The following is a 27,244-nucleotide window of genomic DNA, read 5'->3' on the forward strand; positions in this document are numbered from 1 at the left end:
AACTTTTGTAACTTAAATTGTCACTACTTAAGCTTTTATGTAGCACATGCTCTTTCTTCATCAAGTGTGACATTTTCTTTATTTCAATACTTATTTTTATTTTTCTCAAAACAAATTGGTTGATTTAAAGAGCATATCATCTTCCATTGTATTTTGTAAATTAAACCACCAGTACATTTTACGTGTGAAATTTGCACGTATGGTAAATTGGAAAACCTTTTTGGTGTTCTGAAGGAGGATTCAGATGGCTGGCAGGGCTTCTAAATGAGATGAGTCATGACTTTATTGTCACTCAGGGTCTCTGAATCATACTGTATACATTTTCATTAGTAACCATAGATTAAGAGTTGAAACATTTGACTCAATACATGGAACTATTTTTGAGGAGAGTTTCTTTCCTTGGAGAGTGATAAGAATTAGTGGTGCTTTAGAGAATGACATTAATGAGTAAAGAAAGATTCAGTGCTGCTGGGGCAGGCAAATCACTTACAACTTCAATTAACTTCAGGAGGAACCAGGAAAATGAAATTAGGATTTTACTGTTTATGGATACTTTTCATTGAAATACGGGATTTTCCAATTAGAGTAAAATATCAAACAAGCGCAAATTAGTACCTCTCTGAATCAAATGGGTGCAAATGAAATGGTCTCCTAGCAATCACATTGAAGCACAATGACCTGGTATTCAGTAATTCATTTCTTCATGTATTCTTTAGAAAACATTTACCAGTCCTCCCCGGACAAGGCTTTGTGTGTGTAAGCGATTCTACACATTCAAACGGAAGAAAGGATTCCTGTCCTCAAGGAACTCAGTCCCATGTGTGTGAAGAGTTAAAATATACTAATCCTGATAACTGACAGTGGGCTGGGGTGAGGGAAAGCGAAGAAGGGAGTGAAAGAGACTTCTGAGAGCAGATGATGTTAGCTAGTCAGGGACGTGAGGCAAGGGTATTCCAAGCAAAGAACAAACACAAAGTCATTTAGGCTGGAGAAACCTTCTTGTTTGAAGAAACTCCAAGAATGTCTGGAATGGAAAGGTGTCTAACACAGAGGCAGTTAAGTTCAGAACATAAGGGTGTTTAGTAAAAAGTACATTACAGTAATACTCAGAGTTTGAAGTCCAAATTCCCTTATCAGCTTGAAGAGGTAAACCTGTGATGCACAGTCTAACCTCTTAGGCTCACTTGATCTGTCTGCAAAATGGGACGTCTAAATCTACCTGTCTTACAAAGTAACTTTATTTCTGTGACTGATTTTAATTTAGTAAACTAAAGGAGAAACATTAGAATACTTTTTAGAGTTTTACGTCAATATTCATCACATGGGTCTTGGCTGGCAAGTGTGTTCCAGAGTACTTATATTTTCTTTGTTTTAAATAAACATACCATTGTGAAATAAACTGTTAGATAGCTACTGAGAAGTTAACCCCCCTGACACGTATATTGCAGGATTTTAAATCATTATTTGCAACATGGACAATGCTGAAAGATCCATATTTGTGTAATTATGAAAGCTTATGTTAGTATGCACATTTAAAATTTAAATTGGTTAGGATATTTTTGTTACTATTGCTGTGTTTTGCTTCTACAATTAGGTCACTTTGACTTGCATTTTATAAATTACATAACAGGTGTGCTCACCTGTGTAGCAAATGTCTTCAGTCTTCTCATTTTAAATTGGATACTAAAGTGAAAAATATGCATCTACATGTCGCTGTAGAAACGTGAGGACATGAGCGTGCAGTTCTTTTAGAAAGCACGGGTTAAAATTTATGTGTAAAGGACCTGTATCATTCTTGGTAGGTGAGACTCAGATTTTCCAGTTTATGGCATTAAGGATTAAATGTGCTTGGTTTTTTTGCAAGATGCTCTATCCTTCTAAATTTAGTCATCTAATTAAGATTTCCATTCATGGGGAATGACTTTAAAGAGCACCTAAGACAGGCTTTTACACAAACAAGCTTTGATTGGATTAATTGGATTTGCATAAATTTTATGATGTGAGTGTGCTAGTGTCTCGGCTTCATCTGCTGGGAAGGGAGAACTTAAAGGGATTTGTAAAGAGGAGACACATTAAAAGGTTGCAAAGGAAGCACGTAAAAGCAGTCAGGTTAATGGCATGGCGAGAACAAAGCAGCGCTTTGGCAATATATAAGCTGGCCAAGTCTGGAAAAGCTGGGCATAGGGAAAAAGAGATGGGAGGTTCAGAAAGACCACAAGATTTTGGTGTGTGTGTGTGTGTTTTTTGTTTTTGTTTTTGTTTTTATTTTTGTTTTTGTTTCCCCAGAAGGAAAGGGATCTAGAGCAGCCCTGATGCCTGATATGGGTTTGACGACAGAGGCTGGGGGAGCTGGTGGTATTTAGGACTGAGAGAGCCAAGGCAAGGATGGCAGCTTGCATTGTAGGCAGGCAGGCTTCTTGCAGGCAGCTCTAACAGAGGGTCACTTGGTCATTAGAGACCAGTGCTGATCCAGGCTTACCGAAAAGATGGCAGCCTGGAACTGGGGCGCTGAGAAGTAGGGCAGAGCAGGGCAGCACCAGGGAAGCAAAGAGGTGGTGAAGTGGAGGAAGGCACATGTGAGTGAGACAAGGCAGGCTGGTCAGAACAGGCAAGTCCAGAGGAGCCAAGGGACAGAACAGGCTGCTGAGACAAGGTCTCAGGCACACAGTCTGGGGCACCAGGGCTTGGCAGCCCAAATTAGGATCACCAGCAGTGGAGACCAGGAACCCTTCCCAGCAGGCAGCAATCAGAGGCTCAGAAACTGATTCTGAGCCAAGTCTCAACAACAGATGTGAGGTAATAGAATTCGGAAAGCCTTGATATGGAACCAAACTTCAGACCTTCCAGCTGCTAGTGCAGAAGTGATCTGCAGAACATTGATTCTGGCATTCACGTATTAAATAGTAACAGCGAGACATCAACAATAGCGACCTCGTCACCCCTTACATTTGCATAAAACTCTATCCTTCACAGAGTGGTTCACAACAATCACGTGACATGGATAGTCTAATTGCTTAGAGGTGATAAAACCCAGGCTCAGAAAAATAATATTTTCTCACAGTCTTGCAGTCAGAACGGTGGCAGAGTTTAGATTAGAACCTGTCCCTGGTGTGTTTAAACCTTTGCTTTTAACATGCTTTGCAGAAAGTAAAGAAAAGGGCAGGTGGTATGAAGATAAGTGAGAAGGGCTTTCCTGACCTCGGGAAGTTCACAGTCCAGTCAAACATCCAGGCTCATGCAGAAATGACCTTAACGTTTCAAAAACTCATCCCGGTACTAGAAGAGCAACTGGGGCTTGGGAAACATTCAGCCACTGTGTGATGTCTGAATGAATATCGAGTGAACTGCTGTGGTAGCCCAGTGAAGAGAATAATCAGTTTGAACTCAGGCTATAAAGAAGGCTTCTCTGAGAACATGGCATTTTAGCTACTAATGACAGGATGCTTCCGTGAGGGACATGCTTGTTTGGATTTGGATGGAGGGGAAAGAGAACTAGTATTTATTGAGGTAGATTTAGATCAGACATACCTGGGCTTGGATCCTGGATCTACTACTAATCAGTGTAATATGGGGCTGGTAACCTGACCTTATTGACTCTCAGTTTTCTTATAGCACATACTCATTGTACAGAAGCTAGTGCCTTGGAACGTGTTAATTTGGTGGTGGTGGGGGGTGTAATTTAATTTTCACAAGGGTTCTATCATTTTGTATTATCACCCTTTCGCAAAAGAAGAAACTGAGACTCAAAAAATGTTAAGTAACTTGCATGAAGTTAAGCAATTTGAAACCAGAAGATCTTCCTGGCTCCAAAACCCATTCTTTTTCCACCACCCTCCAGTGACATGCAAGGGATGTGTTGAGGGGCTCCAGGGGGAGCTTTGAAAAGAGGGAGTGAGCTTCTTTCATTTAGTCCATTTGATTGTATTAGGGAGTTTGTAGAAGGAGAGAGTTAGAACCAAGAGAAGAGAGCAGTAATTTATGTGTAATTGAAACAATTCCAAATGCAACGATAACTATCACTGATGGAGAAAAGAGGTTTAGAGGATAGGGTAAAAATTCCATATGAACATCAGACAACTGAAATGCCTATTGAAATTGTAGCCCTTATAAAGTAAGATGAGGTGGGTTTAAAGGTGTAAACATATTCAATGAGTGAATCAAGACAATATTAAGTTGAACGAAACAACCAGCAGAACTTATGTCTCATGGGTATTTTGAATTAGGAGAAAACAGCTTAACTGTAAGAATATTAAATAGGATGGAGGTGAAAAAAAAAGGGGGGTATTAGTCTCTTTCCAGAGTATGATCTGGGATCTATTTGTATTTAACTGTCTTTTTATATCTCCTTTTGTCAATTCTGCTTTTCCCAAATTATTCTTGATTGATGCAGGATCCCAGATAAGTAGATATGATAAAAATGTAAATGTGAGGGCTTGTGGATTCTCATAGTACCATAAAGAAGGAAGCTGTCTTGCTACTGGATAGGTGATATGAATAAAGATTTTTTAGTATGTTAAAGTATTGGCAAAGGCATAAATTCTGAGCCACACAGATTGTCTGTATGTGAATATGTGGATGGATGGGTGATGAAACATTGACACCAGGGCATGGCTATGGTGTCAGGTCCACAAGTGTCTCAGTGAGATCCTACCATTGTTATAGCTAACATCATTCATTCAGGTAACAGGTATTCAGTTTGTGATTCAGCTGAGCCAAGCTTCTTTTCATTCTTCCTATATCTCTCTTCCTTCCTCCCTCCCTTCCTCCTTTCCTCTCTTTCTTCCTTCCTTTTTTCAGCAAACATTCATATTTTGCCTTCTCTGTGCCAGGAACTGGGCAAAGTTCTGATAATAGAAAGATAAATAAAAGAGTCAGGAATCATAGTTGAGACTCAACCATTGTAGACCTTAGAGGAATTAAGACTCATTCCTGCTTTTCTCCTTTGGCTTTTGGCAGACAAAAGTTTGGAACTGTCAAAAGATTTTACAACTTTTGTGTAAAGTTACATTCATTATCTATAGCATAGCTATAACACCAGAGGTAGTTTTGCATGAGCATTTTGAGAGAGTTACATTCTTACTATTCCACTGTCTCCTTTTCATCTTTGTTATCTTTGGTTACTGGTTTATTTAATAGGTACTTTCCAAAAGCTCCGTCTACTGTAGTATAAGTATATACTATATACGATGTGAATGTTCTGTAAGAGCCTTCTCTATGGAAGAGGCCAGTTCCTGACCAGAGTATAAGCCATCGCTCCCTAGCAAATATCCGCACGTAGGGAAATAGCCACTCATAGGGAAACTGATTGGATTAAAAACATACCAGGAAAAAGGTATACTTAAATAATGCCAAGATGAGGAACTAGATAAGGGCAGGAGCTGGTTCACTTAGAAGCGTTTATTGAGTTTGCTGCATTTAAATAGATGGTATATTAAAAAATAAATAAATAAATAAATAGATGGTATCTATAAAAAGGTTACTTAAGAATCCTAGTTGATTGGCAAAAATTCATAGTCAAGAAAAACCAAGTTAGAAATTCTAGATACATTAGTACACGTCTGTAGAAACAATAATAACATTGCTTTCAGGAAGGAAGATAGGAAAAAAAAAAAAAACAACAAGGTACAAATTTTGTGAGTTGATTCCTCTCTGATCTGTTTGTTGTGTTAGTTAGACCGTGTAGGAATAATGGATGGTGAATTGATTGTTGCAGGTTAGACCTCAGATGTGATTGACACGTCAGAGCTGCATCTAACTCAGGAACATGACAAATGTCAGGACAGTTGATTAAAATAACCATCCGATACAGTAGAGTTTCATGTGTATTTATTTAATCCATCCTCAAATGTATGCTCAGTTGTCTGGTAGAGTGTCTATCATAGAGCATTTTATCTTTTGAAGACCAAAACACTGTAATAAAGAGACATGATGAAAAGTTTCCTAAAAGCTCTCCTCATATTTAGTTTTATATTCCTACCTTAGAGAATCAATCAGATGTGCACACTAAGTAAATGCCTAAAAATCTGTATCCGCGATACACTGGCAATTCTTCCCTATGCTCTGGCTCCTCTGAAAACCCAGGGCCTCCCAAGCCATCTGCAATTATGATGGACCAGGGGGTGTAAAAATAGAATCTAGCCCCATGATATCTAATAGAAATATAATACAGACCATATTTTACAATTTTCTAGTAACCATATTTTTAATTAAAAAAATTAAAAAGAAAACAGGTGCAATTAATTTTAATAATATATGTATTACTTAACCCTGTATATCCAGAATATTATTTCACCAGGTAATCAATATAAAAATTTATTAATAAGTTAGTTTCCATTGCTTTTTGTACTAAGTCTTCGAAATTCAGTGTGTGTTTTACACTTACAGCACATCTCAGTTTGGACCAGCCACCTTATGAGTGCTCAATAGCCAAGTAAGTGCCCAGGGCTATTGACAACTGTATTGGACAGGACAGACATTTTTTTCTTGTTATCTTAAAGAAACTTAGTGGTTTCCTAGACTATTTTTCCTCTGATTTTAGGGGATACTTTTGAATTGATATGTACCATTTTGAGTTGTACTTCAGAAGACACACCTGAGTAGATTTTTAAAGAAGTGTTCTCAAATTAACAAAGACTTGGTTTACTGTAACTGTTTCAAATATGATTTTTAAAACACTTTTTAAAATAAAATACTCTTTTTCATCAAGGTTAAGAAATAGAGAAAGATGTGAAAATATTAAAACACTTCTGAAGCTTAACCTTGGATCTGGACATATTACAGATTTCCCTTCCATGAATCTTGCTGTGGGAGGAAAAAATTCACTGCTGTGTGTAGATTCTCCCCCAGTCACCTCTTCCTTTTGCCAGTTCTTTGTATATGTTGAAGTATGTGGAGAAAGGTTATTCAAGGCATCATTAAGACATTCTTGCTTTTTTTTAAATAATAGGATTTTGTCTTATCTTCAGCACACATGGTGGCAGCAAGTGCCCTAAAGACTGCAGTTCTATCATATGTATCTTTTCTTTCTTTGTTTCATTCATTCATTCATTCATTGGTTCAGACAACACTTAGTGCCAGACCACTTGCTGGGCATGGAGGTTAAACAATGAAAAGGCTGTCACAATGTAGTGGGAAAATTGTGTAAAAAAAACTACAAATATTAACATACGATGTCCTTCACTACCCTCAAGAGGACATATTACTTAATCTTTGTTGGTGTGATAGAGTTTGGGCCCAGATGTCTTGAAAATGGGGAAGTGTTTCTCTTTTCCTTTACTTTTATTGAAGGTGCTAATTATGTTAATGTTCCTGGGTTCCAGCCAATACTTTTTCCAAGCAAATACCCCTATCCAGAGAAGCTTATGTTCGTGTTTGTGCTCAGTTATGAGAGCCATCAAATCAGTCTGCATAGATATCAAAAGGAGTGAATACTTTACTATTTGAAATTACACATGGGTTATATTGGTACTTTTACAAGTATTGCCACCAAAATATCATTGTTGACAACTTTATTCATATTGCGAATACTGGCCAAAAATATACTGTTGCAACGTTCAGTTCATCTGTATGTGTGGATCGGAGCTTCTCACTGCTTCCTGTACATCTCCAAGTACATGAATCACATGCCATGATTTTTGTTAATGGAGGGGCACATTGCAGAATCTGTTTTCCTCTCGTGCCAATTTACAAGTGTTCCCACTTGGCAGGATGCTCTTTGCAAAGATGAGATTGGATACAAACACCTAATGCCGTGTATCAGGACAGGTGAGGCAGAGAGCCATTCTGTAACCCAATGGAAGAGCTGGGGCATGGGAACAATTGAAGAATGGACACAGAAGGGTAGACTACCCCAAGGGTGCTCTGGGCATCTGGCCTTGCAGCAGAACATGAGCTATGGAAAGAGGACTTACAGAAGATAGGAATTGTAGGAAAGTCTGCATCAGGGAGGCCTGTGGGGAGTAGGGGCGTGTTCTGGTATTGGGCAGAACACATCTCCCAGGAATCTAGGAGCTGGTGGGTGTGGGGAAAACCTGTTGCTAAGTTAGAGAATAGGGCTTTAGCCACTATGTAGGGTTAAGCAGAAGAACTCCACTGCTTGGAAGACAGAGGGGGACTGAAAGTCTCATCCATAGCGGCACTGGGGTGCTAAATAGGTGACCAAAGCAGAGACTCAGGAACTGGGCTCATCCAGCAAAAATCAGGCACAAAGTAGAAATTGCATTTCAGGAACAAGGCCTAAATCTCGTTATCAAATATAGGCTGGAGTGTTCAACCTGAATTAGCAGTAGAAACTTGATATTGAATCACAGAGCCTGGGCTATAGCTGTGTAGTTCTCTCCTGCCTAAAGTCTGAGTTTTCAGAGATCAGGGAGAGCTCAGCTTAAACTTTGGGGACAAAGGGGAAAGAAATATACTCAGGTGACCCTGGTTTTGTGAAGCCGGTGGGGGAGGGGAGGTACAGAGCTAAGAATGAACTAGGATGAAACACTGCCATCCATTTCAGAGTCCCACCGTCAACTCCTCACCGAATTGATTTCATTATTTAAATTGAACCCATTGTCAGGTCATTTACGATTAGACTGGGGAATTGCCCTGTTGATTCAGCTAACAAGGTTGTGTGAAAGGCAAAGGCAATGTGAAAAAGTTTTCTGCTTTCATCACCGCCAAACCCTTTCTTGGAGGTCACCACCACCAACCTTCTTGTTTGGACGTTAAATCCCTCCACTTCTTTGCAACACCGAACACAGCTGATCAAGGACCGCCCCCCCCCCCCGCCCCCGACATTATCTCCTCTCCTGGTTTCCTTGACGTGATCATTTTCTTCCGTCTCACTGACACTCCTGCTCTGTGTCCTTTGTTGCTCCTCTCTTTGTTTCCCACTCCCCAGTCGTAGGTGATCTCAAAAGGTACCCTTAAGCTTTTCTTTCCTCTGCTCTCCTCTCCTCATGATTTGCATGTGCCCCTTCGCTTTCCCACTGCTCTAAGCCTGGCTCATTACCTGGAAGGAGTACTGCCTCAGCTAACTTAACCTGGCTTTTCACCCCTCTCTCTAGTCTCCTCTGCTTCCAGATTGATTTTCCTGAAGCACAGATCTGATCACACTACTCCCCTGCCCAGAAATGTTATAGCCTCCGACTGTGAACAAAATCAAGTACCAGCTTCTCACTTAGATCTCAAGGCATTTACATCATGGTCCTAAGATAATCTCCCATTAGGCTCCCATATCTAGTCTGCATTCCAGCCAAATTGGCCCACTTACTGTTTCTCAAGGATATCCTATACTTTCCCTCCTCTGAGACTTTATTTATATTCTCCTTTTGCCCTATAACTGTGGTAACCACATGTCTTGGTGTGTCTGGATCAGTCCCGGTTTATTCCTATTGTCTCGATAATAGTATCACTCAGCTCCCATTTCACACTCAGAAGTGTAGTAGTTTGAATGATAGATTATATGGTCACCCTACCTATAAAGCTCTTTTTCCTGTTCCTTCTCTCTGTCTTATTCCGCAGTCTGCACTCTAACTTTGCTTGTGGTAAACATAGCCCCATCCTTTTAAGCCATGTGCCATATTAAAAAAAAAAAAATTAACTTTCATGAGATTTACTTTCTCACTCTCCACCCTACCATCACCACTTTAATGTATTCTCTTCCTATTTTCAGCCCCTACATTTACCAACATGGTATTGTAGTTGTTTTTAAATGTAGTTATTTGTATATTTTAAATCCTTCATAGTAACTTACAAGTTCAAGACCTTATTTTTTGTATTGATTAGATTACTTTCATCTGTAAATAACAGAAAACTCTGACTTAACCATTTAACAATCAGGAAAATTTATTGTATCACATAACAGAGGGTTCCAAGTTAGGACGGCTCAAAAATGACTAATTTAGTATCTGAACAGTGGATTAAAAATCCAGGTTTCTCCTTTTATTAAATGCTTTTTCAACATCCTTGGAAATGATTGGATGATTTAATATTTAAATTTAGTAAATTGTGTTACTAGACTGTCATCACTGCATTCCTGAATATAATCAATCTGTTTTTCATTGTATATTGTTCATACTGCATGGATGAAATAGTTTTGGTAATGCTTATTTATGAGGTGTACATTAATATCTGTAGATAAGTGGTTTTAAAAAATCATTGAATTATTAAAAAAAAAAAAAAAAGATCCAGGTTTCTCTTCTCTTTCCATTCTGACATACTCTGCGTCTACTCTGCTCTTGCTAGCTCCGCTCACAATTGCCCAGTGGCCACCCTTGTTCTAGAAATCACATGCAAACGTGATGATATCTAGAAGAAGAATATTTCTTCTGTGAGTCTCTAAGCAAGAATCCCTGTTACAGAAGCACCCATTCCCAGCAGAAGTCACCTCATCCCTCCTTGGGCAGAATTTCATTACATGCCCAGGCCTAAACTAGTCACAGATGAGGCCATCAGGACTTGACAAATCATTCATCCCCTGAGGCTGAGGTGGCCCTGATCCCCCTAAAGATCATGGCCATTAGGGAAGGTTGTTAACAGAGCAAAATCAAGGCTCTGTGAGGAAGAGGGATAGTTACCACTAGTTAGGCAGGCAACAGTATCTGCTTCCTATAAGTTTGGGTTCAATCCATGTTTATTAAATAAGGTTTTAGTTTTATTTCAAGATATGAAGAATTTTAATTCACTCGAATATTCTAATGCTGTAATGAATTATAAATACTGATCTTAAATAAACCTTTAAAATGATCAGTACTGCACATAGCACGTTCATTTCAACACTGTTTTGCTTAAGTTCATATGGAGAGATTAGAATTAAAGAAAACTTTGAAAGAAAACTTGATTGAGATTTTAATAGCTATCTAAACTGCTGGCCAGAGCACTGTGCTTGGAATTGCTCATTAAGTAGAATGATTTCCTGTTGCTTTTTGAGGGAATGTTTTTCTGAGTATTTGAGTGCTATATTCATAGGATTCAAATACTCATAGGATATCAACTGTCTGTTAACAAATTTACCTTTTGGCACTGAATTGCAGAATTCTCAGAATGCCTGCCAACTATGAAATGTAATAAACAGTAGGTCAAAAAATTATGATTTTGAAATGTCCTGCAGCATCAAGAGGAGTTGGAAAGAGAGGCTGCTAAATGAGAATCCTCTTCTCATACCCATGAGAGGACTCTTGTTCTTTCCACCCAGGGTCTGTTCAGGCTCAACACCTCCCAAGATCCTCTGTGGGTAAATCAGTGGTGGAAGCCAGAGAATTTGGAGCAGTTCTTGTGTTCTTTGCACAGTAGTTGGTACTGTACTCTGTAAATGGGGGCTCGTTCAACCTTCTGAAGTGTTGTCACCAGTCTGCCACACAGATGGTCCCAGTGAGGAGACCCTAGGGAGCCAGTACCCTCTGGGTCAACAGGAGAAGGAGCCAGCACTATTAACATGAAAATATTCCATGCAATAAAAGGGATCAGAAAGACTCATTTTATTTCTGAATGAAACAAAGGACAGAACAGAGGAAAACTGCTTCTAAACCCTTCATTGGATATTGCTGCTCAGAATTCTGGATGTTGGTGCCAGAGGGCTTCGAGCTGGCATTTTATGTTTTCAGAAACCCTCTTGTTAAGTGCTGAGATGTAATGACTCTAAATATTTTGACAGCCTGCAGTAGGACTCAGGAGAGAGGCACAATCTAAGATTATGCCTGGCTTGGATATTTGAACAAGTTTTCTGAAGGGTAAAGGGTCTGGATAAGATCGAATTCCTCCCAAGTGTAAAAGTCAAGGATTCTTATCTAAGGACAGCTTGTTTACATGCATGCTCAAATATATGTCAAAGTTAATCTGAATCTCAGGGGGAATGGTGGTAGGAAAATAGCATAGAAACTGAGTAAGCTGTGTATGGAAGAGATAGTGGACTTCAAAGTCAGACTTCTTTTCCCTTAATAATTTGAATGAATAGAAACATTTTTACATCAGTCCTATAGGCTTCTACTGTTCTATTAAACTAATGCAAATAAATATATAGTCATTATTCTTTTGAGAAATAATATGAATCTATAATTTTTATTCAAAGTTTTTAAAATAAACTTCCTGCTAATATTATCTGAACCTCCCACCAAACTGCGCCGTCACCAGTACTTCAAATGACATTTCGGGGTAACAGGCTGATTCTAAAAATAAGATGCAGGAGGCTGGGAAGACATTGCAGAAATTAATATTCCCAGCCCCACTGCACTCTGCCTACCCATGCAGACTGTACTCTTCGTTTGAATGCACTTAACTGTTCGTTAGAACATCTTATCTATAAGCCTCATCTAGCTTTTTTTTAAAGAACAGATTCCAGTATTTGTACTTTATTCAGAAAAGCTAATTGAGGGAAATTATATTCATAAGTGCTGAAGTTCAGGTGAAAAACTTTGCTAGACTTTTCTTCCTAAAATCAAGCTAAATAATAAAAAATATTACAATGTCAAGTTTGACATTGAGTGATAAAGTAGGTTAATATGGATTTTATAAAGTGCTTTGACTACATTCCTGCAAAAATCTTTAATGATGAATATAATATTAAAATTGGAGTTACACTGCCTGGATTTGAATCTCAGGTCTGCCATTAGCTATGAGACCTTAGGAAAATTACTAAACCTTTTTGTGCCACAGTTTCCTTATCTGTAAAAAGGGATAATAATACCTATCTCATAGGGTAGTTGTGAGGACCATATCAAATTGATATACGTAAAGTGTTTAGAACAGTACCTGGTCCATGGTAAGTGCTATATATCACTTTTTAAGATGACAACAAAGAGGGTGTATTTATGAATTTATATAATAAGTATGTATGTATCATAAGCTTAAATTAAGGGCATTTGGCATAAATAATCAGTTTTCTAAAATGCATTTCCTTTTATATATTGGAAAACCTTACATTGGCTTGCTTAATAAATTCAATGGAATCAGAACTGTTAGGGTTTCACATTTAAGTTATAATTGTACCTTTTCCTAATACGCTGGGAGCAATAAGCTGGAAAGTTACATGTACACCAAATACAAGTGAGACCAGACTGCAAAATGAGCTTATGTGCCAAGATTCATCTCATTCATTTATTTTTTGGGTTTCAATCATGCTAGTCTTTGTACATTCTCATCAGCATTTTTAATGACCTGGTAAAGTAGAAGGATTTCCTGCGTAATCAACATTTATTTTTCTTGAGAAAGTATCTTAAAAATAAAGTCCTTCAAATGTCTAGTCTTTTTTTTTTTTTTTTTCAGTAAAAATGAATGGCCTTAAAAGACATTTGTCCTGGCAGTCTGTTTAAAGATGAGAGAAATGAAAGCCAAGAAAACCGGAAGAAGATGGCCTCAAGGGAAAGATCTGTATGATGAATTTGAAATTGCAGAGAATACTATTTCTGCTTTCCCAGGCAGAGCTGTCACCTCAAAAGCCTATTTTCATCAAAGGAGAGTGTTACTCAGAGTATCAGAGTTTAGTCTGTTGAATGCATATTCCCTTAATGCGGGTAAGGCACTTGAAGGTGACCACTAATCATTCAGTCCTGTTGTACAACAGAAACTTGTATTTTGATCCAGGAGAAATCTTAACCAAACAGCAGTGTAGATTCTTCGAACTAGCCAAAAAAAAAAAAAAATTACTGTCCACTAAAGACAGTAATGAAGGGTTACTACATTGCCTCAGGTCCTGAGATTATTCTCCCCAGATTCAGTTGCCAGCAGGCATTCCAAGGAAGTCCAGTAAGGGAACGTATAACTCGTCTGTACTATAGAGAAGAAATGTCATTCTTTCTTAGCCATCGATTGAAAAGATCAGGTAAATCCCACTATCCTTCCCTGGGTGCTTTTCTGCTACACAGATAAGTCTCAAAACACTCCTTAAATGCCACTTTATTTCCCACCTGTGTCATTTTTCAGGGTAATATTTTTCTCTTTCGTGTGAATTATTACTTGGTCTCTTTTGTTTTAGACATTCTTCTCTCCTCTTCCTAATAACTAGGGAAGTGGTGAATGAGTTCATCATTGCTTTATAAAGTTAGCATTTCTCAGCTTTACTTTTTCTAAGGAGCCCTAATGCTTTTATCCAATTATCATAAATAGCTATACTAGCTAATCCTTCCTAAATGTGAATTTTTCTCTTTTTTTTTTAAAAAAAGACTTTGCTTTTACTTACTCTGCCTAGTGTTTCTGGGATACAACTCTACCAGGATTGTCCCTAGAAGATAGATTGCTAAGATCAAATAAATTTCGGAAAGTTAACAGTTTTCTTTAACAGATTGTCATGCTTTGGGTTATGTAGGAAAGCTAATTGGGAGGAAATTACACTTTTAAATGCAGAAAGTTCAGACAAGAAAGCTTTAGCTACCAGACTTTTCTTCCTAAACTAAAGCAAGATAATACAGCTTTACAATGTCAAGTTGAACTCCAGAACTGGACTTAATGGAGCTGAGTGAGTCCTGACTTCCTGACTTATTACCTGAATGACCTTAGATGAGTCAGATGACTTCTCTACACCTTAGTGTCCTCATCCATAAAATGAAGACAGTAGAGTAACACCATCATAGGGTAGCTGGAAATTATGAATCTTGATGTGCTAATGTGCGCTGTGAGTCTCCAGGAGGGGTTAGAGTTTGCAGCTTTTAGCTGATTTGTTTTTGATCTAGGAGTCTCCCCCCAACCTCCCTAAAAAAACAAACAAACAAATAAGAAAACAAAAAAAAAACTACTTAACATCCTGTTGAACTTAGTTTTAGAAACACTGACATAGGGACATTTAATTACTGCTTGTGCTTCAAAGGCTCATTTCTAAAAACTCCGTTATCTCCAGGTCCCAAAGAATAAATTTTCTCATGTTGCTTTTTTATTGTTGATAAGAACAGGGGAAATTAATTCAAACATGTATTTTAGAAGAGCTTGAAAGCAAGCTAATAACCTGTATACTAGATTTTATTAATTATAAGCTAGCTCTTTTGAGGAATGACAGGTACACTATAACCGTACTGGCCTACAGATTTGTGAACATGCAGAATTTGACCCTATATGTTAAAATTTTTAAAAAACACTACAAGTATGCAAAATGAATTTATATTACAGTGCTCTTATAATTCATTTTTCTCATAGCTTATGTTCACTACATTTATATGAATGGTTGGGCAAAGTATGGATATCATGTAAAGTTTAATTAGCAGCTATTATTTTAAATAGGAAAGAAGTTTTTTTTAATGGTTTTCACAAGCGTCTAGTCATTAAAAAAAAACAAACAAGAATGAGCATAGCATGTAAATCTGTGCCTTGTTAGGCAGACCGTGTTTCCTTTCTCTGCATCCTCATGCTGCTCCCCCAACCCCCCAACACAACACACGTATGCACCCCAAGATTAGTGGCAGGACTTTCGTACTATTCCAACTTATCAAACCATTTTATTATGCTATTCCAGGCATCCCAGATTCCCTTACCACAAACACTAACCCATCACAGATCTGAGCTGGGCAGATTCTTCAAGGGCATCTAATGATAGCTAGAATGTACATAGTGCTTACTCTCTGCTGGCTCCTGTTCTAAGAATTTTGTAACAGTTAACTTATTTAATCTTTACCACAGCCCATGATGCATTATTTCTATCATCTTTTTTTTAATAGATGAAGTCACTGAGGCAAGGAGAAGTTATGTGACTTATCTAAGGTCATTCAGCTAAGAAGAGGTAAAGGCAGGACTCAATTCCAAGCAATCAGGTTCTCGAGCCCATACTCACTGTACTGCCTTGGAGACACAGGCATGCTTTTCCCGGGCTTGGAGCAAACATTCCAGGTAGTATTTCTCCATCCTCTGCTCTCTGGTCCTCAGGCCCTAGAGAGATAATACTGACCACACTGCTTAGACTGGATCCCTTTCTGCAAGGGTGTTTGCTCACTCGCATACTCAAGTCCTCAATCAGCACTTACTCCTTATCTCACCCCTTCTTTGTTCATTCACTGGTAGTATTTGTGTATGTGACCATAGTGGCAGGGAAGTTGGATGTTTCTCTGATGGCCTCCTGCATTTCAGCCACAGTGAGAAGTGCGGTGAGTAGACTCTGAGCCAGAGAATGAGCATGACCTGCTGGGATGCTGAGCATTGGGTGACCTGTCAGGGTGCTTCATCTCTCCAAGTCTCATGTAAAACATCTGGAAAGTGAGAGCATTGGATTTCTTTTTATTTTAGGCTTCATTTAACCTCTTCTACAATCCCACCCTTCACTACAATGCCTAGAATAGCTCTTTGCACAGTGCAAGTACCTAATAATTATTTGTTCAGATAAATATCTAGAAACCCCTTTTATAAAATGTCCCTGACAAATTTAAAACATGTGGTAATCAGGAGTTTTAGACTCCTTGAAATAGCCTGTAGAGAGCTTGAGGGCTTATTACAACACTAATGTCTGGAACCCGTTCCCAGAGTTGCCGAGTCAGTAAGACTGGGGTGAGGCCCGAGTTGCATTTCCATCAAGTTCCCAGAGGCTGCTGATGCAGCTGGTGTGGAGATCGTATCTGGGAATCACCGCCCATCAAGCACTCTCAAAAAAACATATCCCTTTCCTCTGGTTTCCCAATTAAAAATGATTTAATAAGATTGTCTCATCCATTGGGTGGTGTGACAGCTTTCATGTGTCTCTTATCCCCTGCTATCTGCATTTTCACAGGAGTCTCTATTTAAAGACTACAAACCTTAATTCACAGGAACAAATCTAGTTCTTGGCCTCCTATCCTTCTATCTAAGCTACCTTTGACCCACTGTTGCACCAAATCTGTCCTCTCCCTAAGGTATTAGGGCCTCCTTGTTGTCGCACACCCACATCTTAACCACTGCTATTAACATGTGCAGCTTGAGAGCATGGGCTCAGGAGGTGGACTGCCTTGGGTTGAGAGGTTGGTTCCTCACTCTATATCCAATCCTAGACACTTTATCTGTGCTTCGTAGTCTTCATCTGTAATTGGACTTCAATAACAGTAACTACCTCATAGGGTTGTTTTAAATATTAAATTGGTAAATATTTGCAAAGCACTGAGAATAGTCCCTAAAACATCGTACATGCTGTGTGTTTTTGAAATCTTTTTTCCCCCACCTTTATTGAGATATAATTGAAATATAACATTGTGTACGTTTAAGCTGTACAATGTGTTGGTTTGATACATTTTATATTGCAAAATGATCACCACTGTAGCCCTAGCTGACACCTCCAACCCATCACATGATTACACATTTTTGTGTGTGTGGTGAGAATATTTAAGATCTACTCTTTCAGCAACCTTCAAGTATATAATACAGTATTTTTAGCGATAATCACCATGCTGTATGTTAGACCCCCAGAAGCTGTTAATCTTATAACTGGAAGTTTGTGCCCTTTGACCAGTATTTCTCCATTTCCCCAACCTCCCAGCCCCGGGTAACCAAACCACCATTCTACTCTCTGTTTCTATGAGTTTGACTTTCTTTTTTTTTCTTTTCTTTAGATTTCATATATAAGTGATACCATGCAATATTTGTCTTTCTCTGTCTGATTTATTTCACTTAGCATAATGCCCTCGGGGTTCATTAAAGTTGTCACAAAATAGGATTTCCTTCTTTCTCATGGTTGAACTCCATTCTGTATACACACACACACACACACACACACACATACACACACACACAACACATATTCTTTATCAGTTCATCTATAAATGGACACTAAGGTTGTTTCCACGTCTTAGATATTGTGGATAATGCCACACTGAACATAGGAGTGCAGGTAACTTCTATATCCTGATTTCAGTTCCTTTGGATAAATACCCCTCAGAAGTGGGATTGCTGATTATATGGTAGTTCTATTTTTAATTTTTTGAGAAACCTCCATACTGTTTTCCATAGTAGTTGTACCACTTTGCATTTCCACCAACAGTTCACAAGGGTTCCCTTTTCTCCATACCCTCTCATACACTTGCTATCTCATATTTTTGATGATAGCCATTCTCACAAGTGTGAGGTGATATCTCACTGTGGTTTTGCTTTACATTCCCTGATAATTAGTGATATGGAGCACCTTTTCATGTACCTGTTGGCCATTTGTAAATCTTCTTTGGAAAACTGTCTATTCAGTTCCTTTGCCTACTTTTTAATTGGGTTGACTTTTTTGCTGTTGAGATGTGTGAGTACTTTATATGTTTTGAATATTAACCCCTTATCAGATACATGATTTGCATATATTTTCTCCCATTCCATAGGTTGCATTTTCATTTTGTTGATTGTTTCTTTTGCTGTGCAGAAGCTTTAAGTTAGCTTTTATTATATGTTAAATGTTTCCCAAATTTACCTCTCAGGGTATCACCTTCATGATTTCTATCATGGCTGCATATCCCCTCAACTATCATTTATTTTTTCTTTAAATCAATCTACTTTGCTAACAAATTATTATAAAAGTAAACTTGTATTATTACTGTAAATGGAACACCGGTATCACTTGATAAATAGAGGGTAACCATAAATTAAATACAGTGAAAACCAATGTTTTTTTATTCTAGCCAGTTATTTTCTGCTGAGTTACACTGAGCCTGAGACTTATTCCCTTTTTATGAAAAACAGGTAAATTAGCAAGTTCTAGCTGCTGTAACAAATAAACCGCCACATTTCACTGGCTTCATACACTAGAGTTTTTCACTCATGTAACAGTCCAGTGCAGGGCTGCTGATTCAGGGACCTTGACTCCTTCCATCTTGTGGCACCAACAACTGATGGACCCAGAAATCTCTCTGCTTCCAGTCAACAGATGCAGGGAGAGAACATGGAGAAGTCACCTGATTTTTTGCCTTTTTGGTCTGAAACTACCATAGGTAATTCATCCTTTGGTGTAAATCACCTAGAGGTGGGTGTGCAGGGAATGTTGGTCCAAGCTAGGTATCCACTTCCCACAGCTACTTTATAGTATGAAAGTGAGAATACAAGTTTTTGGTGGTCAAATTATGAAACATAAACAGGTTATAGCAAGACATAGCCATAGTTTCTGAATTGCTGGGAGGGATTGTGCAGCTACTTCTTCACTAACTATATTACTATTTTAGTTCAATTAATTCTCCTCTCTCCTAACCTCAATTTCACTCAGAAACTGTTCCAAGAAGTTAGCAACTGCCTTAGTTAGAGTGAAATCCGTATATACACAGAAGAAACCTGTTTCTCTGTATCATGACACAAAATTAATGAGATAGTACCCAGTGTAGCTTTTTACCTCTTAGTATAGCTTAGAACTTTCCTTGGCTAGATGGGAAATGAGCTCTGTCTCTATATATGTCTATATAATAACCAAGAATGCAAAATGTGGTTGATAGGAACCGACATATAAACCCAGTACCCTCCTACATATTAAAACTTAACTGTGTGCCATTACTAAACTTTTATGATTTAAAGTTGTTATTATTATTTGACATATATTTGAAATGTGTGAGACACATGCCCAGTACCACCACACTGATTGCATGATTTCTGCTGCTGTAGTACAATCTGAAATATTTTTCCTGTGCTAATTTCAAACCAATGAAGCATGGATATGTTTGAGTGACCACCAGTTGAAGGGGAGAGGAATTTCTAATTGGGTTTTTATAAATGAAAACATAAAGCTATTTGGAGTTTGACATTTGATGAAAGTCTACTATGATGTTATCATCCTGGAAAAAACTTACTTCTGTATTTTGTCATGAAGAAGTAGGGATAACAGAGGGTCAGCCCCTGGGAGCTGAGGTATGAGAGCAACATTATGTGCTCATAACAGAGAAATTTATAGTTAGTGATTTTGATTCACACCTGTATTTTTGTAGATTGCTTTCATCAGCCAGGTGGAGCTTTTTACTCACTGGCGAACATAGTAAAAGATAAGAAACAGAACTGGATACCAGATCTGTGTTCAAAGATGAGATGGAGGCATTGATGGGTCATTCAGGAAGGGGGACTGTATAGGCCCAGCTCGATAAGCAAGGTAGGGTTCAAGCAGCTTCATAATGTCAACACTGAGTTCAGTAAAGCATGATGGAGTGACTCAGAGGGTGGTGTATCATAGGGAGCATAGTACTTCATTTTGGTTGGTCAGTGGACTAGTCGTAGGGCTTCCATTTACAGGCTGGGTGAGGTTCAGGAGCACACCTGCTTCCTCCAAGGAGGGAGACTGTCAGGGTGCAGTGGGGACGGGGCTGTGACTCAAGGAACAGCACAGCTGCTCAGACACAGCTCTGTGAAGCAGTGACAGCCCTTCCGCGTCAGCTCCTGAGCCCTTGTTGGGCATCTTATCACATTCCAGATATATTGTCGTGGACCACGAATGACAGCAACCTTCCATGGAGGTTGCCTGAGGGCTTTTTCCAATGGAACTGGGGGAACAGGGGCCTTTCCCCTCTCTTAGCAGGGGAGGCGTGATGGTGGGATGAGGTTAGTGAGCCCAGATGAGGGGAGCTGGAAGGAAGATGCAAGAACTGCAGTGAGGGTCGACTGCTGTGTTCTTACTGTGCCAGCCTACACCCCCTCTACCAGTGGAGTCGTTTTTTGTTTTCTTTTTTCTTTTATTTCCCAGTGAATGGGGAGCTTTTGCTGAGGTGGGGGAGGAATGCCCCCAATGAACTGCTGGCCCATGGGAAGCGGGTTGATTCTCCCCACCAGAGCCACAGGTGTCCTTCCCGATGTTCTACTCCTCATTCTCTGTAGCCGGCTGCAGCCTGTGGCAGGCAGGAGGAGGGGCCGTGCTTCCTCTTGGTGGGTCTCCGTTAACACTGTTCATCATCTCAACTCTGTCTGGAAACAGCTTTCATTTATAAGTTCACAGAGAAAGGGAATTTTATCAAGGAAAACTACAAAGCTTTTAGCATCTCCATCTATGGCTTCCATGCCCTTGTCCTGTCATGTTTCCCTGTCTCCCACTCCCAGGAGAGAAAGCAACCAATTATGATCTTTCCCCAAGGGCTGCTTTGGGAATCTACTGAAAATGGCAGCCAGTGACTCCAGATTAAGAACTCCTTCTCGACAATGGTGAGAAATGACCAAAGCACCAGGTCCGCAGTTACACGTAAGAACCTAATGCATGCAGTAGAAATATGAAGAAATTTTACTGGAAAGAGAACCTCAAAATAATAATGGCAGAGTTAGAAAGGGTGGTGTGAAGCTTTTTTGGTCTTTGTGGGAAGACTGGTGTGTGTATCAAAAGGATCAGGAAAGTCTTTTTCTATACTCAGTTCTCTTATATCTGGAGATTCCAGGAGTTATAAAAGTGCTTTGTGCCCCAGCACCTTTCCCTTAAAGCTGTAGAAATGCTAGGAGTATGGTGGGACTCCAGGATGTAACCTGAGCATTGAGGAGTGTCAGTAGGGATCAAGGGGCTGACCTGGGTTAACCTGGAAAAATTAGAGGAAAAGCTTCCACATTCCTAGGTAAAGGCTGCGGTCAAAATAGCTCTAAATTTGGATTCAGATTCTGGTTGTGCCAGTAACAACCATGTTTGACTTCTTTATTTCTCTCTGGGCTGGTGTCCTTATCTATTAAGGGCAGATTGAGCTCGATTTCATTCATTCATGCAGCCATTCATATTTATTGCCGATCACTGGGCTTTAATGTGGAAACATAAAGATAACATTATACAATCCCTGTCTCAGAGAAGCTCTCAATTAAGTGGAGGAGACAGATGTCACTGATACTTGTAAAAGCATGTGTAAAGTGCCATAATAAATATACAAAGTGCTATTGGAACACAGAGAGGGAGGGAGGGATGGGTTGTACCAGGAATAGAGTTGCAGTAGAGTAGGCAGTATGTAAATCATGTCTTAAGAACAGAACTGCCTACCATTGCCTATCATAAGCGTGGACCAAGTATACAAGCCAGAATGTATGGGAATGCCTGGTATGTTGGGGAACGAAAATATTTAGCTGTGACTAGAACATAGCGTGTCTGGAAGCTTGTAAGGGAAGCTGAAAAAGATGGGTTTAGGTTCACCTGTAAATAATCTCTTACAACAATTCCTGTTACTCCATTGGCTATGAAGACACACTGGAAATTGTAAATAGGAAATTTGGATCGCACCCAATTTGAGCAGGGAAAATGCAAGCACAGAGGTGAGTTCTGAGAATATAAGAGCAATACAAGAATATTAAAATATAAGAGCAATAGAAGTTAGCAATTGATAGAGAGAGGCAGAGAAGGGAAATGAAGGTTTCAGCACGGTGTATAAGAGTGTGAGAGTTTTAGCCTGTGTGTCCAAGTTGGACAGGAGGTTTAGGGTGGGAGACTGGAATTTCACTTTGGATGGGAAGGCTTTGAGGCTTCAGTATGTAGGTCTGATCATGTTGAGATGTTGCTATTTGATAGGTGGTTGGAGACCTGCATCTGGAGCTCAGGGGAGAGAGAAATATTTAGGACTTGTTACAGTAGCAAGGATTGGTAAGGCCTTAGGAGGAATGAAATCCTCTAGGGAGGGCTTCTGACAGGTCAAGAGAAAAAGAACCTGATAAAATCAGGGAACATAGAATTTAAGTGTGCAGTTCACTGACCAGAGCCTCTACCTCCAAGGCAAACTCAGTCCACTTTAGCCTTATGTTCAGGTCGAGAGCTACAAGGAGAAAGGCTATCTCCTTTCCTCTCCTAATACTGTCTTCCCCATAGGGCTTCCATCCAAATCCTCTACATCTGTCTAAGAACTATCCTTCCTTGAAGCGTAATAAGAATCACCCCCTGTCTTTCTTTGATGCCATGTTAATTTGGGTTCTTCTAGAAGCAGGTACCAAATGTGATTAGATATATACCATATATTTATCAAGGGAAACACTTGTAAAAGATAAAAGTTGCAGAGTGGTAAACCAGAGAAGGCAAGGAGAACCTTCAGACTATGATGGAGGTCTGACCCCTGTGAAGGAGAGGGGGAAGGAAGGAGGATTGGGTAGGAAGCACCTCAGAGTACAGCGCAGTTCCAAGAAAGGCCAGAATCATGCGGAGTCTTTATCCCACATCTTAGAGGAATAGACTCACCTGGATTCCCCCACCATGCCTAGCCATTGCCAGGAGGAGCCTGCAGGAAGTGTGGCCTCAGCAGGGACTCAGTATTTGATCCAGAGGAGTGACAACTGAGAACATCAGACCAAGAGCCTGCCCAGAGCAGGAGATCCTAGTGGCACATTTCATGGCCACCATAGATGCCCTCAGTGACTCAGTGACGCTTCCTAAATGTTCTACTGGCACTTATTGTCCAAACCAGTCAAAAGTCAGCATTTACAGCCTTTCATCATTATTAATTATCTCACCTTGTGTCCGCCCAACTAGATTATAAACCCTTCCTTAAACATCAGTGCAGTGTCCTTAACTCAGAGGCATCTAGGTATTCATCGTAATAAGAATTGTGTTATTTTCATTACTTGAATTTATCTGAGAGTTGTAGCAATGGGAGTTTTGACTTAGGAAGTTGGGATGAGGGAAGTTAAGAAAGAATATGATTTGGATGAGGAGTTCCACAGATGTCACAGTGACGGAGGGAGAACTAGAGCATGGGAAGTAGACATACCCACTGAAGGAAAGCAGACACTAGGGCCTAGGCACATGAATTGGATGAGATGAAGTCCAGGTAGGCAGACAGAAGCCAGTATCCAGAGAACATGGTAGAAAGTGCTAGTCGAAGGGCAAGAACTAGCACGGAGGAGGTCCAGCAAGATATAATGGATGCGAGTTTGAAGTAGACATCACTGCAACTCTCTTTTTTTGAGAACTAACCTTTCTACCCACCAGGCAGTTTTCATACACCATATCACACCTTCTTAACCTTGGTTAATTGGACCGAAGAGACACCTGTCTCAAGCTGAACCTTCTGTGAATTTTGAATTGGGGTTCAGTAAATCTAATTAGTTGAATTTTCCTTGAACTGAGTTGACATGTTGAAGCAGGGCTCTTGGAGACTGCTGGAGCACTCGTGTACCCTAGGAAGCAGGAGAAGCAGCTGCAGAAAGACAAGAATGAGTCAGGCATTCAGAGATGAGCTGAGGTGAGAGACAGCATGACTCCAGAGAAGAAGAATGAGACTGAGAGAGTAGTTGCCTGGACTCCTGAGAAATTTCCATCCCTGAACCTAATCCTGTGCCCTTTCACACTAGTTCTGAGATAACCCACCAACCTTAGAATAAATTCCCTATTCTTAATCCAGTTTGACTGGGATTCTTTTAGTAGCAGCCAAATAATATTGACTGAGACAGTGTTTTGACAGATATGCTCAAGACACAAACAGGAAACTCAGAAACATGCAATGTGCAGGGATATAGACAAGCAAGAGGTTAGCATTAGGAAAACTGGGAAGAGTATCCCGGACAAAGCAGCTTTTAGTCTGGTAAGTAAATGGGTAACCAAGTCAGAGACTAAACATACAGGATCTGCTTATAGAAACTGGGGTAGAGGGTAGAGCCTTCATCAAAAGAACAAGGCAGAAAAAGGTGGTTGTTAGGAGTCAGGTAAAAGGTCAGAGGCAGATTAAGACCTTCCGATCTATTGAGGATGGGATTCATTCATGCATTCAGTAAGAATTCTTGGGTATCTACTACAGTCTAGGGGGTTTAGTGTGTTAACAGACTGAGTTGTGGGTTCAGTGTACTGTGGGGTGGAGCCAACCCGGGAGTGGAGACCCCATGATACGTGCTGTGGAGAAGAGAAGGCTCAGAGGGCAGAATCGGGGGGCATCAGTCAGCTCATGATGTGGAGTGGATGATAGAATGTTAGAATTTGGAACATTCTGGGGTAAAACAGACCTGGAAGAAGTTGGATCTGAGAACTCAGAAAGTAACTTCTTTCAAGGAGCAGCAGAGAGGAAAGTAGGCCATGAAAGAGTGATTCAGAATGGGAGATAAGAAGGTGTCAGACACACAGCTTGTCTATTTGTCAGTTTCTCCTAGGACCCTGGTGGCAGCTGATGAACCCATAAAAAATACCTGTTGTGCCTGTTTAGGCTGACCTGCTCGACTTTGCCAAAGTTAAAAATTTCAGGAGGATTTGCAAAGCTATAGACTCTAGCCTTTCCTAATTCAATTCTACCTTACCAGATAGGCAAGACTAGATTCCTTTAAAGTAATTCAGCTCAACATCTTCTGGTTAAACTTTGAACCCTCACATACTTGGAAGAAGAAATATAGTAGAGGAAAAGGAGGTAGAAGGAAGGATAAAAATTAAGAGGTGCCTCATAATCTGTTGCACGTATTGGGATAAAATTAGTCAAACAAACAATCTCCTGTGATCTCCTTCTCTACCTCCCACTCATAATTTTGAATATCTGGTAATCATAGGTATATCTTTTCACAAAGACCCCAAAATCACTTCTCCAGTGGATGTCAGGGACTCCCTATATAGTGCGTTATTTAACCTTGATAACATGACGTAAAAGCTAACCTAAACAATGACAAATTAGGAGACATGCTATTGGCTCCGGTTTCTTTTCTCATAATCTTATTTCTAGTGTGGTTGTTTGTGGTATTAAATAGAGTCAGAAGATCTAGGGCTGAGTCAGAAATTTCTGCTTGGCTTCTGACTGGCCTTATGGAGAGCAAATTATTTAACCTCCTCAAGCTTTCACTTCCTCATCTGTAAAATGGTATTATGACACATGACACTTGTTCTAATACCTTGCTGGGTGATTTTAAAGACCATGTATAAAAACTAATGAAATGGTACAAACACCAGTGGAAGATAGCCAGGTCCTTTCATAAATCACATAGCTGAGTAAAAAATCTGTATCAGAACCTAATTTTTCTCCTCACTAGCTCTGTGGCCTTTGACAATTCATTTGAGTTCCAAGTCTTGTTTTTTTCCCTTGCCAAAGAGGTATGATAATATTCTCTGTTTCATACAGTTTTTATGACGATTAAAATGACATATGTATACTAAAGTATAAAGAATATATTAGTGATTACAATTCTTAATAATGTCCCAGAATAGAATGATACTATTTTGATTATATTTTCTTGTTATAAAAGTATTAATATAATTTTATATTAGTATATTTATATCAGATCCTTTCAAGATTCTTTTCTTTTTTTTTTAATAAAAGCATTCTTTTTAAAAAAATATATTTATTTAGTTAGTTATTTATTTTTTATTTGTTTGCACCGGGTCTTCGTTGCGGCATGCAGGATCTTCGTTGCGGCGTGCGGGATCTTTAGTTGCGGCATGCGGGATCTTTTAGTTGCAGCCTGCGGGCTCTTAGTTGCAGCATGTGGAATCTAGTTCCTTGACCAGGGATCGAACCCAGGCCCCCTGCATTGGGAGTGTGGAGTCTTAACCACTAGACCACCAGGGAAGTCCCAAGATTATTTTCATTGAGGTTTGTTCTGATATCTATGGCAGAGTCAAATTTAAATGAGACATAATCACTTAAAAATGAAACTTGAAATTCAATTACAGATAAAAAATGAGTGCATCCTTAAAGCAAAGATCTTTCATATATTTCACTTTTTTTTTTTTAGAATTTCACTTTATTTATTTATTTATTTATTCACTTTTGGCTGTGTTGGGTCCTCGCCTCTGTGCGAGGGCCCTCCCCAGCCGCAGTGAGTGGGGGCCACTCTTCATCGCGGTGCGCGGGTCTCTCACTATCGCGGCCTCTCTTGTTGCGGAGCACAGGCTCCAGACGCGCAGGCTCAGTATTTGTGGCACACGGGCCCAGTTGCTCCGCAGCATGTGGGATCCTCCCAGACCAGGGCTCGAACCCGTGTCCCCCGCATCGGCAGGCAGACTCTCAACCACTGTGCCACCAGGGAAGCCCCTATTTCACTTCTAATGAAGTCTTTTAGAAAGCAAAAATGTTAATAGTCCATTTTTATTCATAATTTATCAGTTTAATACTTTTTTGAATTGAGGGAAATATGGGTTTTATATATATAGGGATAAGGTTATAATAAAAGGGTCTGGTTACCCAAATATGGTTCAGGTTTAGATTGAGATTATTACCACTCAAAGAAAGTCCGTTTTTTGTATTTTTTAAAAATAAAAATATTCTACATTTATACTGGTTAAATTCTAATGTTCTTTAATCTTTTATTTCCTTGGAAGATAATAGTTGGAGAAACTGCTGTGTTTTGCCTACAACTGGCCACAAGGGATTTTGAAAACCAGGAGAAAACTATTTTAACTGGAGACTGTTGCTATATAAACCCACTGGTGAGGAGAACTGTGCGATTTCTTGGTATGTGTTCATTGAATTGTTTTTATTGTTGCTGAAACAGTGTTTATGTATAAGCCAACCTTTAA

General features: G+C 39.5%; 1 protein-coding gene across 7 annotated transcripts in view; it reads left to right on the forward strand.

Moving 5' to 3' along the window:
* Positions 1 to 27,244, forward strand: part of PLPPR5 (phospholipid phosphatase related 5) — a 140,101-nt gene that overhangs the window by 26,922 nt on the left and 85,935 nt on the right. For all 7 annotated transcript variants that reach the window (XM_082477962.1, XM_082477963.1, XM_082477960.1 and 4 more), the window contains one exon: positions 27,047 to 27,179. In XM_082477962.1, the coding sequence (XP_082334088.1) occupies positions 27,047 to 27,179 (133 nt within the window). The remainder of the gene's footprint in view (positions 1 to 27,046; positions 27,180 to 27,244) is intronic.

This window comes from Balaenoptera physalus (genome assembly GCF_965194825.1).
Source record: "Balaenoptera physalus genome assembly, chromosome: 1".
NCBI classification, from domain to species: Eukaryota; Metazoa; Chordata; class Mammalia; order Artiodactyla; family Balaenopteridae; genus Balaenoptera; species Balaenoptera physalus.